The 18,418-nt window shown below is 46.3% G+C and overlaps 1 protein-coding gene across 1 annotated transcript in view; it reads left to right on the top strand.

Moving 5' to 3' along the window:
- Nucleotides 1-17,329, top strand: part of Ptprt (protein tyrosine phosphatase receptor type T) — a 1,134,114-nt gene extending 1,116,785 nt beyond the window's left edge. Inside the window, exons 28-32 of the mRNA XM_051143721.1 lie at nt 208-339; nt 12,416-12,541; nt 13,432-13,595; nt 16,423-16,558; nt 17,116-17,329. Of these exons, the coding sequence (XP_050999678.1) occupies nt 208-339; nt 12,416-12,541; nt 13,432-13,595; nt 16,423-16,558; nt 17,116-17,169 (612 nt within the window). The 3' untranslated portion in view covers nt 17,170-17,329. The remainder of the gene's footprint in view (nt 1-207; nt 340-12,415; nt 12,542-13,431; nt 13,596-16,422; nt 16,559-17,115) is intronic.
- The last annotated feature ends 1,089 nt before the right edge of the window (nt 17,330-18,418 follow it).

Raw genomic sequence — 18,418 nt, 5'->3', positions numbered from 1 at the left:
ATGAAATGTCTTAGTTTGGAGGAGAATATGTTCATTATGAGAAGGTCCCCTTTGCCACCAGGGCACTGAGAGATAACAGAGCAGGCAGGTGCTATGTGAGATCTGCTTGGCAGGCTCAGGGCCTCTGGCAGCCATCCCAGCATCATCACGATCTGAATACCACTGATGAGTACGCATTTGACAAAACCTGTGTCTTTCTTTTGTCAGAGCCACAAGCAGCCTGCCGCCTTTGTGGTCACCCAGCACCCTCTGCCCAACACTGTGGCCGACTTCTGGAGGCTTGTGTTCGATTACAATTGCTCCTCTGTGGTGATGTTGAATGAGATGGACACTGCTCAGGTAGGAGGGGGCTGGGTGGGTAAGGGTGGGTCCCAGCGGGTCATGATTGGTATGCTACATGCCATAGACTTGCCAAGGAGATTCTAGGATGGTCCACTGGTGGGCGTTGTCACCCTATGAATACCAGGTGTACCCATTCTGGTGCCTGCAGAGTCAAGAACCCTTCACCAATGACTCCTATAAACTAGTCCCCTTGGCTATGGCCTTGGTCTAGCTACACCAAGGACAAAGCCCTGTAGTCCGTGTCTGAAATGCTGGTTATAGCCTTACTCTAAATCAGGAAGAGCTCAGAAACCAAGATCCCATATAAAACACTGAGTGCCCCTGCTTACAGAACCTGGAATCCGAAGCTAGGAAGCTTTTCTCACTGACCACTTAGCTAAGCCTCAAATTTATGCCTTAGTGCCTCTGGGTCTTTCCGCTCTAATCATCACTTACCTACACTTTTCTACACCTAAGACATTGGACACTATCCTGAGACAGTCTCTGTAGTCACCATTATATGGCGAGGCAGCTATTCTGGGGTTGAGGAGATGAATGTAGCCTTTTGTATTTTTGCATTGCTATCTTTCCAGTGCTTTGAAGGAAACCCAAAGTCATTCAGTGCACTCTTGTGTGAGTGCTGGCCTTGCACAGGCCTTGGGTGGGAATAATTTGTTTTTTTCTAAATGGGCCTGAGCTATAGTCTCAGCCTTCTAGGAGCTGCCAGTCTTGCTACAGAGACAGATGGGTGAGTTATCCCAGGCTCCTGTGGCTGTGCTATAATAGAGGTCAGCAATGAAGTACCATGTTGACCTAGAGCAGGGAGCAATTAATTCTACCCAGAGGGTGAGAAAAGACTTGAAAAGGAAGGTGATTTGGACCTTGAAGGGGGCAGGGGAGATCTGGTCATACAGGGGATGAATGACTGCGCAAAGGCAAGGCAGGTGGACACACAGGGGCCTAGTCTGTAGTCAGCCTCTGTTCCAGTGCACTGGGACTGTATCTTGTGGGGCGGGGGGAGAAGAGTGCAGTAAGGCTGGAAAAGACAGCAGGTCTCAGTCAGCAGAGAGGTTCCTTATGCCAGATTCAGGAGCCTGGGCCTTGAACTAGTACAATCATATAAAATCAAACTGTTGTTTGTGACAGGATCCTTTCTAACAGTGAAGATTTCGTACAAACCCAGCAAATGAAGCAGAGTTAAGTATTCCAAGTCTCTGGGCATATTAAAGCAGGAGGTGGAGACCGGGAGCATCATACACACTGGTCTCTCATCTGTTCCTCATAGCCCTGAGCTAGTTAACCACCTGGGTCCCTTGAAAGTATCTAATCCAGGTGATCCAAGATATTCAGAAACCCTTTGCTGTACATTGGGGGTGGTCCTAAGCCTTCTAACTTGTATTAGAAAGTGGAATCTAGGACCAGAGAACACAGACATGGGAATCAGAGAGCGGGGAAAGATGTGGCTTATGTTCAGAGATTGAAGAAGGAGGTCGGAGCGGAGGAAGCAGCCAGCTTGAAGGAGAACGTGGGCTCGATGTAAAAAAATCACTCGGTGTACAGTCCACACACTTCAGGGAGCGGCTGCCTGTGACTGTGGATGACAAGAAGTCACAGATGGCAGCGGCCAGGTGGCTTGTCTGGGTGATCAGACATCCAGGAAGCACCTGGCCAAACTGGAAAGGCAGGAAGATGGGAGAGGCAAACATGGACGGGAGCAGAGGAGAAGGGGAGGGAAAGGAGTATGTGTTGGAAGGTGCCCATGAGAGATATCCAGAAGAGGTTTCCCCTGTTCGCACAAGGCTTGTTCGTTGAGCATCTGCTGCTGCTATTTGCTGGAAGCTATTCTAGGTTCTTGGAATGTATCCGTGAGCCGCACAGACAAGGTAGAACGAGAATACTCCCATCTCCTGTGTGCTTTCTATTCTAAAGGGGAGTGACCAACCATAAACAAGAAACGCTCTATAATGAATTCAGTAATATACTGAAACATGATGAGAAGGAAGCGTGGTGAATGTTTTAAAGCTGGCTTGGGGCACAAGACACAGATGTACTAAGGGTAGTCAAGGAAGGACTTGAGACTATGTGACCACAGAGTTGAAGGAGGCTAGAGAGCAAGCCGTATGTTCCTCCCTGGGAATGGTGTGACGGGCAGTATGGCAGGCAAATACCCGATGCCCACACGGAGCAGCAGAGTAATCAGAGGCCAGAGCAGAGTGAGAGGGGGAGAGTTGCAGGTGATGACAGCAGAAGTGTCAGGAGTGACCTTAGTCATCGCGGGGAGAACTTGGGCCTTCACTCTTCGAAGGATGGGAGACACAGAGTTGGCAGGAGAGTGACATCGTTTGACTTTTAAAAGCATCCCCTTGGCTGCTGGTTTAATAGATCCTTGCTGGGGGAAGAAGATGGTGGCTTCCTCCTAGTATAGAAGAAAATACAGAGAGTGGCAACAAGAATAGTCAGGTGTAGGCAAAGGTGGGTAGTAGTATGCTGTGGATTCCACATATATCCCAAAGGTAGGAAGACAAAATATGTTTTCTGATTGAACCTGGGAGCTAAAGGGTGACATCAAACTTTGGGGCCTTAAGAATGGAGGGGTTGGGAACAGACATAATAATAGGGGGGGAGCTAACTTCCCCTGAAAGAGGGCTCCAGAAAGTTCTCTGTCGAGTTCTAGAATCAGAAATTATCACATGCTCTTCTGCTTAGACAAATAAGATAACCCAGCTTATGAAGTACAAATGGGAGGAGAGCTACAGACGCCGGTTTGCTCTCCTTGAAGTTGCGGTTCGGTGGCAGAGCACCTGACCAGCGTCCGTGAAGCTCAGGGTTCAATCCCCAGGAGAAAGATGAAAGCCTGGTTTGCTTTTCTCTTTATCCAACACCACTTTTGCAAAATACTTGGAGCTTGGGAGCAGAATGAAAACTGAGAAGAACCTTACTTTGAGTTGCTTGCTCTAGCTCCTTCTTTTAAAGCATTGATCCTTGGTGAATGGTAAATCTCTCAGCACCAGATGTTGGGGCAGCCTTTGAAAGCCAAGTCCCTGAATACCAAAACATCAGGTTCATGAAGCACCCCCAAGGTTGGCTGCTTACACAGCTGGCAAGCATCCCCTGAAATCAGCAGATGTATAGAGCACTTTATTGATATAAATATCGTCACGAACAGCAGCTGGGCGCCTTGCAAAAATAAACAGCGATAAAACATGAGCTTCAGAAAAGCTACCCTCAGCACCTGGAGGGGCGGTTCCTTGAAGTGGTATGAGCATTTGCCCGTCAGCGTGTTCCCACCGAGGCAGCCCAGCATGTGGGCCAGGCCAGCAGGGTGGACAGGTCTGTTTAGGTCCTAACCTTTTCTCGGTTGCTGCCAAGAGAACTCACAGTGCATCCTGTGGTCTGACCGTGAAAGCCTGTTGGAGGGTGGTCAAGCTACAGGTGGGATGAAGGAAGAGGCAGCCAAGAAGATGAGTGCTCTCAGAAACCTCCCTCTTCTTGCACGGCTGCGGAACTCAGTCCACCTTTGCTCTAAATCCTATGCTGCTTCTTTGGGTCAGCCATCAGCAGCAATAGTACTGTTTCCCACAGTAGCTACTCACCAGAGAATTGTGGTCTATGAGAGCTGTTGACAAAGAGGCTCAAACTTCTGCCTTCAGCCCTAGAGCTTTTTCTAACTCTTTGACTCCTGAGCCTCGGAAGTTAACTTGCTGGATAACGTTCTTGCATGGACATGTATACTTCTGCTCAGACACCCCATATATCAGTGTGCGCACATACACAGTTAAATTGTCCTTACGTGTGTGTGTGTCCATCTGTCTGTGTCTGAACACGTGTGCTGTGGCTCACATGTGAAAATCAGAGTACAAGCGAGAGAAGCCAGTTCACCTGCCACTGTATTGGTCCTCGGGTTCAGACTCAAGTCATCAGGCTTGCTGGACACAATATCTACCATGGATCCCCAGAGACCCATAAGTAGGAGACTTTGCAAGCCTTTTATCCTTTTTAGAAGCCCATGACCAGAACAGAGTCCACAGGAAAAGGGCATCAGAAAGGGACCTATTGTTGCTTGGGTGTGAAATGTCCCCCACAGGCTCATGTGTTTGAACACTTGATCTCTGTCTGGTGGGGAGACAGTTATGGAATCTTTAAGAGGTAGGACCTTACTGGCGGAAGTGGTCAACTAAGAGCCTTGATGTTTTGATCTACTTCCTAGTCATTCTCTGATTCCTGACTATCCCCATGCATGTGACCAACTACAACCCCCCGCCCCACTCCTACTTCTCCATGACTTCCTGTGTATGATAGATGTGTCCCTAGAACTGTGAACCCAAATACTGCTTCCTGATTGGGTATTTTGTAACTACAATGAGAAAAGTAACTAATATAGCATACTATTATGGCACACTGCCGTGTTTAGAAAGCTCGTGAGATTGCCCATACAAGGAATGGGTTCTCTTTCAACCTCCATAAGAGTCAACATGGGGTGTCAGGGAAATGAGTGGTTTGAGTTAGTGAAATATTGTCTCAACCAGCAGGCTGTAGAGAGACAAGATGAAAAGGGTTCACCTGATCCGCTTGAGGGACTTCCAACCCAGAGAGAGGCTCTCAAAGGCCTCATTAGTTATTCATTCATCAACATACATTTATTGAGAGTTTATCATAGGCCAGGCACAGACCTAGGCACAACAGAAGACCAAAGAGGCACACACTGTGGGAAGGCTGAGATGCAGGCTGTCTTTAACCAAAAGTAAATTCTCACTCAGTTGAAATCAACTCAGCAAGAACCTTAAGTGGCAGAAGGACACAAAGCACAATAATGGTAGAGAGGGTATAGGGGCTGGGAGCATGTCACATGGCCCTCAAGACCTGTGACCGCAGGAAGAGTAAGTCAGGGTGGCTATTTCATCTGCCTGGGGTCTGATTTGGGAATTCGTGAGCCCCAACCTCAGTTCGCTTATCCCCACACCAATAAATACTTGTGTTTCCAGTTTTCTTAACTATCAGGTTGCTTCAGAATATTGGAAATTTCTCTTTATTTTGCTTGTTGCTGATACTAGGGAGTACCCTTTGTCTTGTTCGGATCTGAGGGACTTTTTATTCCAAGTTGGCTTTCAGCATTTCCCATGCTTCCCTCCTTGGTTGTCACAGTGAGTTACTTACTATCTTGGTGAGCTTCTATTCTGTAGACCATGTGCAGATGTGGCCTAATGAAATGCGATAATCTGAACTCAAAGCCAGAGACTTGGGGTTCTGCACTCTGGACAAAAGAATGACCCTCCTTCTGCTGTCAAACACTGTAGATACAGTTGTCTGAATTTTCCTGCTAATTTTATAAACCCAACAAGGTCTCTTGACCCATCGTGAACTTTTGCCCATGACCTCCTGCCAGAAATCATGAAAATTTTTGTACTAGTTAAAGACATACTTTCAGGCCCTGGTGCCTGATCATCACCACAGAAGACAAGGACATTTCCTTAGTGTAGATCAAAAGCTCACAGCTTATCTAGCCATTCAGTTTCCCAGTTTTGAGGCCTGGCTGTAAAAACCTTAGATCAGGTGATGTGACACCAGATAGAAAGGTGGAAAACAGGAGGGTCTGAGAATGAGCTGGTGACCGTGATGGGCTTCCACGCAGGTGAAAGCTTCTGGAAGTCAGGGAAGCAAGTACTCCCTTCTCGGGAGAGAACAAGGTGACATTTCAGAAATGTGTTTGCTGTCATTATGTCCACCTATCAAGAATTGATTTATCCATTTTACTGCCGCTTGAGGACGCACAGCCTAGCATGTCAGGCAAATGCACAGAACGTCCACTCCTGCACCTCAGCCAGCTCAAGTCTGACTTTCCATGGCTCTATGCCTCTAGCAACCCAGAACAGTGGAGGTTACACTGGAATGGGTAGGAAGCCTGGGGTCATTCAATTGTGTTTGATGTCCACATGCTGTGTTGCTCCTAGCCTCAATCTTATCACTCTTGAATTATCATAACCCGGGTACCAACCACATTCTTGAATCTCTTCTTTTACCCCATTTGTTAGAAAAACTTGGCACCCACCTGGCACTGTTATGAAACTCCAAGGGACTCCTATTCTTGGATCCACTCCCAAGTTCTACCTTTGCATGAACGGGAACAAGGTGGGGCTCACATCCCTGCATTTTCATGACTTAAGGTTGACTATTATGCATCATCTTAAATTCCATCTTGTCCCTTGCTTACGGAAGCACATCTTTCTCCCAACTTGTCAACTACATCCACTTCGTGCTCCACACATGTCCTCTCCTTCGCTGCTTTCTCAGCCTTGCTTGGCGATGGTTAGTATTAATTCTCAAGTTGATAGGATTAGAATGACTTGAAGGGGATGGCCTGCCAGTGGGGGCGGGGGGAGGGTTGTCTCAATTGCATCAATTGATAAGAATACCACTGTGGGCAGCATCATGCCCTCTTTGGGATCCTAGATTGTGTAAGTGGGAAGATGGAGCTGCAAGGGCATGAATTCATTGCTGACTGCTTCCTGATTGTGGGATTCGGAGTGCCCTTTACTCTAAGCCCCTGACACATTCATTTCCCACTACGATGGACTGAACTCTTAAACTGTGACCCAGAAAGAGACCCTTTCTCCCTTACATTTCTTTGGTCAGGGTATTTTACTAGAGACTAGAAAAGTAACTAAGATACACCTCATCCCCCAAATTCATTCTCTCCCCTCCCACCTCTTTCTTTCTCTCTCCTCTCTCTCTCTCTCCCTCTCTCTCTCTCTCTCTCTTCCCCTCCTCCCCCTCCCTCTCTCTCTCTCTCCCCTTTAAAGTGCTTCTCTTTAAAACCTTCCCAGACCTTGCCTCACTCATACCATGCTCCTGTAGATAATGCCTTAAACCCTACAGCTTTGGCTACCATAGACTACGTGTCCTTCCACCATACAGCAATAACATTCTCACTTACGGGGCTGCTCGAGGATGGGGTGTGTAAATGTCATTTGATCACCATCCCGGGCTGTTGCTTTCTGTGTTCCTTATACCTTTCACCATACTCCCGCAGTCTCTCGTCCCTAACTGGCCACAGTGCCAAAGCCAATTATGTGATTCTACATAATGGACTTAAAAGAATGTTATCATCACTGCCCAGAATTCTAACGCCAACTCAGGTGACTCTATTCCAGTCCTCTTCTTAAATTCTACATAATACACTTCACCGTTAGGTGGCCAGGGTTGATCCTTCCCCCACTCCCACCCCGGAGGACCACAGGAACCTTGCTAACTAGAGACTTTCATTTCTGAGACTGATATTTCCTGCCCTTTCCTACTTCTCAGAGGATTTTTAATTAACAAAAGGCATAACTAAGGTGCAACAAAATATACTTTAAAAAAAATTTTCCCCCAAAATTGGCCCATCTGCTAGCTTTCATTCAACTCATCAGAGCGTGTTTATTATCCCAGAGACTAACAGGCTTTCAGATTCCATCAGCGAGAAAAAGACATTTAATGAGCAAGGCTAACTCTGCCTTTGTCACATTTCATGCCTGAATGTGAACATGCCCCCCCACACACACACACAAAGGGCATCTTTCATGGCCTTAACAGTGATGGAAATCATGAGGTGCAACAATGTACAACAGCTGTCCCAGCCCCGTCTACACAGACTACTTGACTTCTGCTCAGTTTAACTCATTTTGACCACAGACAGCAGAAGCCCCTGTGCTTTCTGGCGAAAAGTGTGAGCATTTCTATAATCATCAGTGATGATGACGCTGCCTTGCCTCCTAGAGGTAGTCATAGGTCCTAGCTACACACATCTGCAGTGTTGCTTCATGATAGACTGTAGAAATTAAGAACCCTGGACAAGTTATCAAGAGAAAAGTATTAAAATGGAATCATAGCGTGTGTGTGTGTAAATGTAGATATAGGTCATGAAACTAAGAAATGGAGCACAAGGGGAAAGGGCTTTGAAAACCATGATGGTGAGAGAATACATGTGACATGTAGGCAGAGGAGAGACTGTTGGAGGGAGACACAAGACAGAGGAGGGAAATTGGGGAGGAGAAGAGAGAAAGGGGAGGCTTGACAAAGCAGATTATGTCTGAAAATACAGCAAGGAAACCTGTTTGATTGTTTAATTGTCAAACCAAGTAGCAAATTTCTTTCTAGCATTTTCACACTTAGTTTTCCTTGATCCTGGCCCTCATCCTATCCAATCCCCAATCTCCCTGTTTCCTCTCCCTTCCCACACTATTACTACCTTTCTGTCCCAGAATTCTCCTTTATCATGTGTGCTGTTACCCTCCCTCACTCTACTTCTTAAAGGCCTCTTCTTTTCTCCCTCTCCTGGACCCCTTCTGGCTCCCTAACCTCTTACTACACTCACTCCCACACAACCACACAAATATAAAAATTAAGAATTAGGAGCTGCATATGAGAGAGTGTAGCATTTGTCTTTCTTTGTATGGTGCTTTTAAAAATAACCTTGAGAACAACAAAATAAGCAGAATTTTAAAATGTAAATTTAAAAAAATAAAGGAAGGAAGAAAGGAAAGGAAAAGAAAATGAGGGAAATGGGGCTGGGTGAGAAAGCTCAGTGGACAGCTGGCTGGTAGCACTTCCTGACAACCTGAATTTAACATTCAGAACCCACAATGGACACAGTGGAGGAGAACTGAGCTCTGAACGTCAATCTCTGAACTACACAGGCAAGTGAAATGTACACACACACACACACACACACTAATAATAACAAAAAAATTAAAGAAATATAATGTACTTCAATTAGGAGCCCCAATGCATTTATTTTCCCACTTTTTCTATATTTCATACTCAAGCCAAACTGGAAGCTTCTACTCAAACAGAACCATGCATTTGGACACAAAGATAGTCTTAAGCTAACCCAGAGAAGGCATTTTTGTTGAGGAAAATCATTGACAAGTCTGAAAGGACCCCTGGGAATGGAGCACTAGGCTCCCCTCCACTTCTGTCTCCTATTTCCTGTTTCTGGATTATGTGCAGTGTGCCGGCCTCTGAGGAGGAGACCCTGATGATCCCTGGCATCTCAAACGCGCATCTGCCCACACACTGCCCAGCCGAATGTCACCCACTGCTGCTGCTGTGGTCTCACAAATCAGGGAACCCAAGTGGAAAGATGGCACCGATTTAGGATTAGAAGGACCCCGCTACCTTCTCCAGCCCTCTGGGCATTATGGGAAAGTGACCTGGAAAATCAAATGGAGAGAAGTGTCCTAAAATGTAGGACTCTTGTTTGATGCATAGTAGAACCTATTAGCTTGAGAAATTGGTCTGGAAATCTTATTAAAAGAGACAAATCATTTCACATTCTCCTCAGGCTGAAAATATTGGGGGTAATAGACTCTTCCCGGTGCTGCAGATCCGTGCACCCCATGTCAGAATCACAGCCAAACTCCGACAAGGCTAAATCCAATGCAAGCAATAAAGCCAATTACTTTTTTTTAAATGGGAAGTTCTGATTAATTCCAGTTTCTCTGGCCAGCCACAGACTTATCGGTACCAGTCCCTCATTACTGTGAAGGTTGCACGGCAGAAGAGCCAGTGGCAAAGAGAAATGAAGTTCAAATTGTGGATTTGTCATTACCACACAGCTCAGCAGCAGCAGATTGTCCAGCCACAGAGGCCCCTGCGACCAGCCCCTCCTCCCCAACCCCCACATTCACACTTTCCTTTCTCAATATGTTTGATTAACCCCTGATGGAGAGGCTGGGCAAGCAGAGGACCAGTGCCTTTATGAGGCTTCATCTTGAGCATCTTTGTTACTTGAGAGGAGTTACGAGAAGGTATATTCTTCAGACGTGAATGCCGAATGTGCCATGCCGCCCCCCCCCCCCCCCCCCCCCCCCCCGCAACTTAGAAGAGGACATTTAACTTGAGAATCCTTGACTTTACATTGTTATGTAAATGATATACATTTGATAGAATAGAAGCTATATAAATTTTGGTTCCGGGACTGGCGATATGTAATACCCTCTGGATATGCCTGGACAGTGGCAGTAAACAGGAAATCTCAGACACCCGGAACCCTGCAGAGAAACAACTAGCCCTTTGCACTACATTGTAATGTTGTGATATCTGTAGGTTACGTGTGCCAAATACATTTTCTGTAGCCCTGGGCATTGAACATAGGGCCTCCTGTATGTGTGGCAAGTGCTCTACCACTGACCTGCATCCCCCCGTTTTGACTTTATGATGTCACCAACCAATGATCCACTTAAGGGGCTGCAACCCCCATTATAAGCCAAGGAATGATAGTTAAATAATACAACAGCAATAACTATACTAGAATTGAGTTATAAATGCAGTACTGACCTGCAATATCAAGTTGGTATTGTTTCGTGGCTGATACCGTACTAAACGATTTGCTTTCATGTATTATCTCCTTTCTCTCCCAAACAAGCCTAACCGAAAAAGAGATGGCAAGGGTTAGTGTGGGTGCCTGGGCAGAAAGGGCTGCAGGTCTTTGTCTAAACTACTCAGTTCTGCAGCTGACACACTTGGAGCAGCAGTCCCGGACAATACAGGAACAGGTTCACATGTGTCAATTAAACTTTATTTACAAAACCATTTTGTCTGCCAACGCAGCTAAAGTTAAGTGATGGTATCTCTAAGCGCGAACTTCAGGTTTCTACTGATGAGAAGGCAAGAGACATGATGTTTTCTTTCCTTCATTGGTTTCCTTCACGCCCCACCTCCTGTTCTTTCTTTATCATTCATTCTAGTTCCAAAAGGAGAAGGAAAGAACAAAAAACATGCCACCATGGACTCCCCAGGGTGAATTAGCAATTCACTGCGATCAACAAACAGAACAATCCCAGCCCCCCACCCCCCCTCCGCCCCCAATCCTCAGGAAAAGCCTGCCTCACTCTCAAGGGTCACATCTGTCATTATCTTCAAGGTGGTGTGGGCCATAGGTGACTTCATCCTTAGACACTCAACACAGAACTGCTGCCAGAAGCTTTAGTGGGTTTTACGAGGGTTCACTATGCCTTCTTAGCAGCTCCCAGGTGGCATTTCTAGTTCGTGTTCTCTGTCCAAGCACCAGTAACCCCAAATCCTTTGGCCCCCAACTGTTATTCTCTTGTGTGTCCCAAACCGAAGACAATGGTTCTGGGCAAGGTCTATCTCAATGCTCCTTAGAGCTCCTCAGGAATGTGGAGGAGTGTGATTTGCTCCTCCACAGACATCCAGACTAAAGTCACCCAGCAAATGAGTAGACGCCAGTGAATGAGGTATCCATCCTCCTTGAGGAGACACATAAACAACTGTGGTCTGAGACCAGGGCTCCCCGGTGGCTCCAGTCCTGCACTGGATTGACAGTGTTCTCAAGAAGTGTTCTGTATAATGGAGTGTGCCTAACTGCATCTCCGAGCCTGTGCTCATAGCTGTTCCCATAGCTGTGACACTCAGACACTGGGAGATGAGAACAAATGGCCTCCAGCTGAGGGTGAGGAGTGACACCGGCTATGTGCTCTAAGCTATGTCTGCAGTTCCCAAGTCCAGAAAGGTTGAGAGACAGTCAGCAAACTCTCTCGGCACAATGAAAATGTTCTTATGGTACAAGGGAGACAGGGTTATCCTCTATTTACGCACGAGAGCAGAGCTCTGGGTGAAAAACTTAACATGCATCAGAGTCTGGATTTGGAGCCAAGACTGTCAGATGCCCAGATATGTACTTTGTAAAACAATTTATCTGAATATGACTGGGCAGTCACTGTAGACTTCTCTGGAATGGGAAACAATTGCCTCAACTATGGTAACTTGGAACCAGCTTTGTGCCTGCCCTTCAGTTGCAGTCCCTAAAATTCTTACAGCAGCATTTGTAGGTAGATGCCATTCTCCCCATTTCGCAGACAAGAAGACAAAGGTCCAGAGATTTAAGAAACGGTTTGAAGTCAGCAAAGCAATTATTTTTAAGCCTGCCCCTTTGTTCAAAGCTTTAACAAAAGAAGTTGGACCTGCGCCTCCACAGGAAAACTATATACAGTTTGCTTCACAAGACTGAACCTTTCCGGTACTCTGTCCTGCTCACAACAAGAAAGGCAGCCCTTATTTCTTCTTGGCCTTCTGTGACCCTCTTTTTCTGCTGTAGCTCTGTATGCAGTACTGGCCTGAGAAGACCTCTGGGTGTTACGGTCCCATCCAGGTGGAGTTTGTCTCTGCAGATATTGATGAAGACATCATCCACAGAATCTTCCGGATCTGTAACATGGCTCGGGTGAGTGTAGAGCCGCCATGGCTCACTGTTCTTCTTTACAGAACAGATTGGGGCTGCCGGCAGAGGATCCCACTGAGCCAGCCAAGAGTCTGTGTTACTCCCTCCTGATAAACTCTTCCTTGGGGAAGTGATGCCTTTGCTGATTCCGGCTCCAGAGCCAGCAATGGCTCCAGCAGAGATAGAGGCACAGAGGGGCATCCAGCCTGCCAGCTGCCTGTTTCCTGACACGCTAGCAGCCATGTAGACAAAACTTTCCAGACATTAGCTCTTTCCCACTCTGGCACATGGCACTCATACCCTCATGTTGGGTCTTAGGAGCTTTGGACCAAGTCGTGCAAACATTGACATGGAAAAATAATTAGTTGCTTTCAAAAGTCTAGTTACTGGCTGAACACTAGGTGGGAGACGGAACCACACAAAGTAATGAAATGACGGCTTGAGAGATGGTACTTAGTATCTGCCCTCCGAGTTTACTATAAATAGAAACATGAGATAAATTGTAATGAGTAATGAACTTCAGAGAGAAAGAAGACTACTCGGTAGAACAAAGAAAGGCATTCTTAAAGAAAGCAATGTCTAGCCCTGGCAGTGGCCTGCCTGTAATCCCAGCACTCAGGGAGGCAGAGGCAGATGGATCTCTGTGAGTTCTAAGGCCAGTCTGGTCCAGGCCAGCCAAGGATACACAGACAGGAGTCTTCAAGCTGCAGAGAAAGTTAAGCAGTGTACACAGAGGTATGGCATTAGGTATAAAGACATTCTGTGTCCATGACAGTACAGCTGAGGCCCCACTCAGTCTGACTTCTACTCTATTACAGCTCTCTAAAAATCTGAAAGGCTTGGATGCTTGGGTATGCCCATCAGAACAGCCCTAACCAGTGTTCTACTCTCAGCCACAGGACGGCTATCGCATTGTCCAGCACCTCCAGTACATTGGCTGGCCTGCATACCGGGACACGCCCCCCTCCAAGCGCTCACTGCTCAAAGTGGTCCGACGGCTGGAGAAGTGGCAGGAACAGTATGATGGGAGAGAGGGCCGCACTGTGGTCCACTGCCTGTGAGTACTGCAGAGGTGGAATGATGGGAAACAGGATATTTGAGATACTTGCTGGTGGCACAGCAAGTCCCACGCATATCCAGTGGTATCTCGTCTTAGCAGCCCCTGTAATCCACTGAGGATGTGGATAAAGACATGAGAGCCCTTTAATGAACTGAAGTGCCAGTTTGTCTTACCTATTGTATGAGTCACTGCTGATGCAGAGCCTGGTGGGCCGGCAACTCCTCAGTGTTCCCAACACAGAAGTGAATTCCACTCTTCAAAAGGAGGTGTGAACATCATCCTGCTAAACATAAGAAACCGTGGGATAACATGGGTCCCACTGACCAGAGCCCCCTTGTGTTATATCTTATAGGAGAAAAAAAAGACAGTGTTATATTACCTTAATTTAAGCCACGAGTTTAAAATGAATCATTTCATCCCATCTGTGAGGTAGATACTATCAATTTGCAGGAAGCACACTGAAAGCATAGATGGTTAAGGGGACAGAGCTAGGTGCAAAAGGGACTCTGTTTGGATCCCGAAGACTGTGAGCTATTGTGCTGTCTACTGTCCCACACTGTATCTAAGAAGAGGGAGGGTAAGGACCCCTCTTAGACAGGGTAAGGACCTCTTGGACTTGCTCTTTGTGTCAGCCTTCTGGCATGTCTCTGACCTTATGTTTAAGTAGACACAGGGACACGGACATGAGGGGGAAACACTACTGCATTTTCAGGGCCCTGGAATCCGTGTCTTCCTCTGGGTGCACTGAGCTCAAGACCAGTTACCGGGATGATCTTTGCTTCCTGCCTTAGGATGGGCACAGCATAAATAAATAAATAAAAATAAATAAACAAGCAAATACTTAACTGTGTGGCCCTTGGTTTCCCCATCTGTCCATTGGGTGTGTTGATGTACGTAGACCATGTTTAGACCCTGTGGTGCTCAAGCATAAAGCATTTAGAAAACCGATAGCCTCCAACAGAGAGATTTAAGAATGCCATAGCAGGAAATATGCAAATGTAAGTATGATTCCTTAAGAGGAAATGTCACAGAGCCTACCACGAAGAAGAGTTCTAAGAGTTTAGACCCATAGAACATCTGCAGCCATAAGAGATTTACACGTGATGTTAGTTAGATCTACAACTGTCAACTGTTTAGAGCAGCATTATAGAGGGGAAGTGACTGAGAAGCCCTTTCTCTTTAAAAATATTGTATTCCAAAAAATATGAACCAAACTCATCTCTCTTTGTCAGAATAATTCTTTCTGGCCTGAGCAGAGGCCATTAATTACTTTTCATTGACCTTAGAATTGACTTTTTTTTTTTTTTCTTCCAAAGCTGCTAATTGTTTGTTTTCATTCAGATAGCTGGTTCACACATGTCCGGAAAGTCAAAGCTTAGAGCAGGTTAAACACACATGTGCACACTCAGAGTTGAAAAGCTCCCACCTACAGAAGCTTCTCTCTAAGGATACAGATATACACAGACTCCAGGAGGATACTGTGTGCTGTGCCTTCTCCGGTGATGGACAATGTCTCTATACTGCAGAAACCAGCAACTGGTTTCCATCCCTGCTTCCCTCCAGTTCCTTCCCACACATTAGATGCTCCTTCATTAGCCCAGGACAACACCCATTCCTCAAGACTCCATTAGGCCCTGAGATGATACATCCTCTTGCTTCATCCTTTGGTCCTTGCATTTTTATTTCAAAAGATACTAAACCCTCCTTCCTGGGAAGGCTTCCTACTCGCTAATGTTTTTATTTCTTAGCCTGTGAGGGCAGGGGTGGCTTGGTTCATTTGTTGGGGTTTGGGTTGGTTTTTACCCATGTCTCACCTACTCTAGGTAATCAGCACAAGGGTGTCATTGTACCCATAGAGACCTGGGCATCCTTGGGGATACCAGGCACCATGACAGACATTGAAATGCAGGCACCCACCAGTTAAGGGAGGATAACTTTCTGTACTTGAGACATCTGGTTGTTAGGTTTCCTGTAGGTGAAACATCTGGGAGATTGACTAAATGCCTTACTTTCTGCCCAGATGTTCCTTAGACACAGACCATTACCTGAAATCATTAGCTGCCTTTGGCAGCATGCCCAGGAGTTCAGAATCAGGTAGGTTCCTGGAGGGGCTTGTTTCCATGAGGATAATTTGTGGAGCTTCAGAAGGAAGGAGCAACTGAGGGATGGCCATTCCAAGAGCATGCAGTCCTTCTACCCAAGACCAGTAGGATCCTATTTAAACAAAATTTAAAGTGGAGCCATGGAGTTGGACTGATATTTCAGAAATGCCGAGCCAATGCCCGAGGACCACAGTCCAAAGCCAGGGCTAGCTAGCCCAAGACTCATCAACTATTGTTGTCTTTATTAGAATACAGAAAGAAATAGTGATAAAACCAATTAGTAACTTTTTCCCCCGTTTTCCCTGGATGTCTGGTAAATCCAGAGTATCCCTTTGGGACATGGACGTAGTAGGTACCCATGTAAAAAGACATTATACCATTCTGCCTTGAGAATGTAGATCAGTGTGCCTGGAATAAAATGTTCATAGATACAAAGAAACATCAGTGTAATTGAACCCCCAAAGGTCATATGGTCTAACCTATTTATTAGGTAGCTGGGCAACTTGCACCCAGGACAAGAAATGCCTTTCCCAAGGTCCAAGAAGATTCACAGTCCCAATGGAACTTAAACCAAAACCCATGGCTCAGACTAAAGTGTTCATGGTTGCCTGACCACATCTGCTAGGACAGCTACTCCTCGCTTCCACAATGTAGCTTTAGGGTCAACGTGTGTCTGAGTCGGGGTCCTGGGCATTGGGCTCACCTGTTCCCTCTGTGTTTAGAAATGGAGGAGGCCGCAGCGGAACCTTCTGTGCCATCTGCAGTGTGTGTGAGATGATCCAGCAACAGAACATCATTGACGTGTTCCACATTGTGAAGACCCTACGCAACAACAAATCCAACATGGTGGAGACACTGGTGAGCCCCCAAGAGCCATTACCCAACATCCAAAGTCTTTGTGTTCCCTGGGCCTGAAAAAAAAAATGTAACTGTAAATAGGACATGCCTTCAGCAGCTGGGTCTTATTTGAATACCAGCCTACGTTCCTTGTTGATCCCCTGGGAGTTTGTGAGGATTGCAGACTCTTGAGGTCCATCCCGAACGGACAGAGCCAGAACCATCATTTTTCAGCACTACCCCTACATGTTCTGCACGAAGGTTATATCTAGTTTGAGAAGCCTTGGTGTGGATGTAGTAACCAAAAGGAAGTTACCTCAGTTGGCACTCTTGGAAGTGTGGGCAGGAGTAGGTGTCAGTCAGGATATTGCAGGTTGTTCAGACATGGGCTGTTGATAATTTCTACTTGATTTTTAGTGTGTACAGATAAAGTGTTCTCCAAAATCTGCCTACCTAATCTAATGCATTCTCTCTCTCTCTCTCTCTCTCTCTCTCTCTCTCTCTCTCTCTCTCTCTCTCTCTCTCTCTCTCTCTCTCTCACTCTCTTGTCTCCATCTCTTTCCTTCTCTTCCTCTCAGGAACAGTATAAATTTGTATATGAGGTGGCACTGGAATATTTAAGCTCCTTTTAGCCTGGTTGGATGGGGAACCTGCCAGAGTCCAGAGGCTGCTGCAGCTGCCCCTCTCTTTCTGTGACTGACAATGACTGGTCTCAAGAGCTCAGAGGTGGCACACCTGCCCAACTCCAAGAAGAACTCTGGTGGTCTCTTCAGTGGGGTCTGCAGCTCCTGGGGGGTCTTCTGTAGCTGTAGGAGCTGCTGTGCTGATGAAGACAAGCTTCCCTTCTACACCTGGCAACATCAGGCCCACAGAAGTCTCCCCATAAGCAAGGCCCTGGACTTCTGATCCCCAGACCTCTTCTTTTCTTCTTTCTGAGTTTGTTATTCTCCTGGAAAGCTGACTGTGCAGGTGCTGCTGGGTGTGGGGAGCCAGCCAGTCCTTCCCTTGCCATCCTTAAGAGTACTGGGGGTAGAAGTTCTTCTCCATGTTATAATGCAAAAATGTGTAGTTTGAGGGATCACTGGGTTATTGGTCCCCACAATCCCCTACAGGGGATGCCAGTCTGTATCAGTATGACTTCTGGATGTCCCATAGACTACAAGAGGGGGGCTTCTTCATCTTACACCTAATCTGTGCTGGGCTTGACACGCTATACCATCTCCAGCCAGGCCTTGACCTTCTATAACCTCCCAGCCAAGCAGTTGTATCCACATCACACTTCAGCAAAGGTTTCCATTGCTTTTCCATAGTCTATAAGGGAGGAGGGCTCATAGGAAATGTTACAGTACATTTTCTATGTTTGCAGAAAGGGCCGTTCTCCTGGGGCAGGGCTCTTGCTGGCCTGTGTAGTATAACCCTGGGCTTCCTAAGTGGTGCTTTCTATAGGAAGACAAAAAAGAAAAGCTTTGATTATCGTTCCCAAGTGCGTGTGAAAAGAAACTCTTAAGAGAATATGGAAATTTTATACTCTCATATGTCAAGAAAGAAAGGAAGCAAGAGAGGGAGAAGGGAAAGAAGGAAAGAAAGAAAAAGTTAGGATGCAAGTTTGAATGTCTGGCTGTAAGATAAATCTCTTAGGCTCCTTGTACTTCCTGGAACATATATTCCTGGTATACATTTCTTTATATATACCCTTGAAAGGTCCCACACAGATAATAGAGCCACTGAACACATGAGACGGCCTCCCTGGGATTGGTCCCTTGTTTGGGAGGAAAATACAGCAACAGTGTTATAATTTGTCTCTTCCAATGTAAGCTCTTTCCTAAAGAAATCTGGCTGCCATTTTGAAATTGGCTACTGGAGCACCAACTTGGTTTATGT

This window comes from Acomys russatus, chromosome 4 (assembly GCF_903995435.1).
Source record: "Acomys russatus chromosome 4, mAcoRus1.1, whole genome shotgun sequence".
NCBI classification, from domain to species: Eukaryota; Metazoa; Chordata; class Mammalia; order Rodentia; family Muridae; genus Acomys; species Acomys russatus.
The sequence above is the reverse complement of the archived record's forward strand: the minus strand, read 5'-3'. Positions and strand labels throughout refer to the sequence as shown.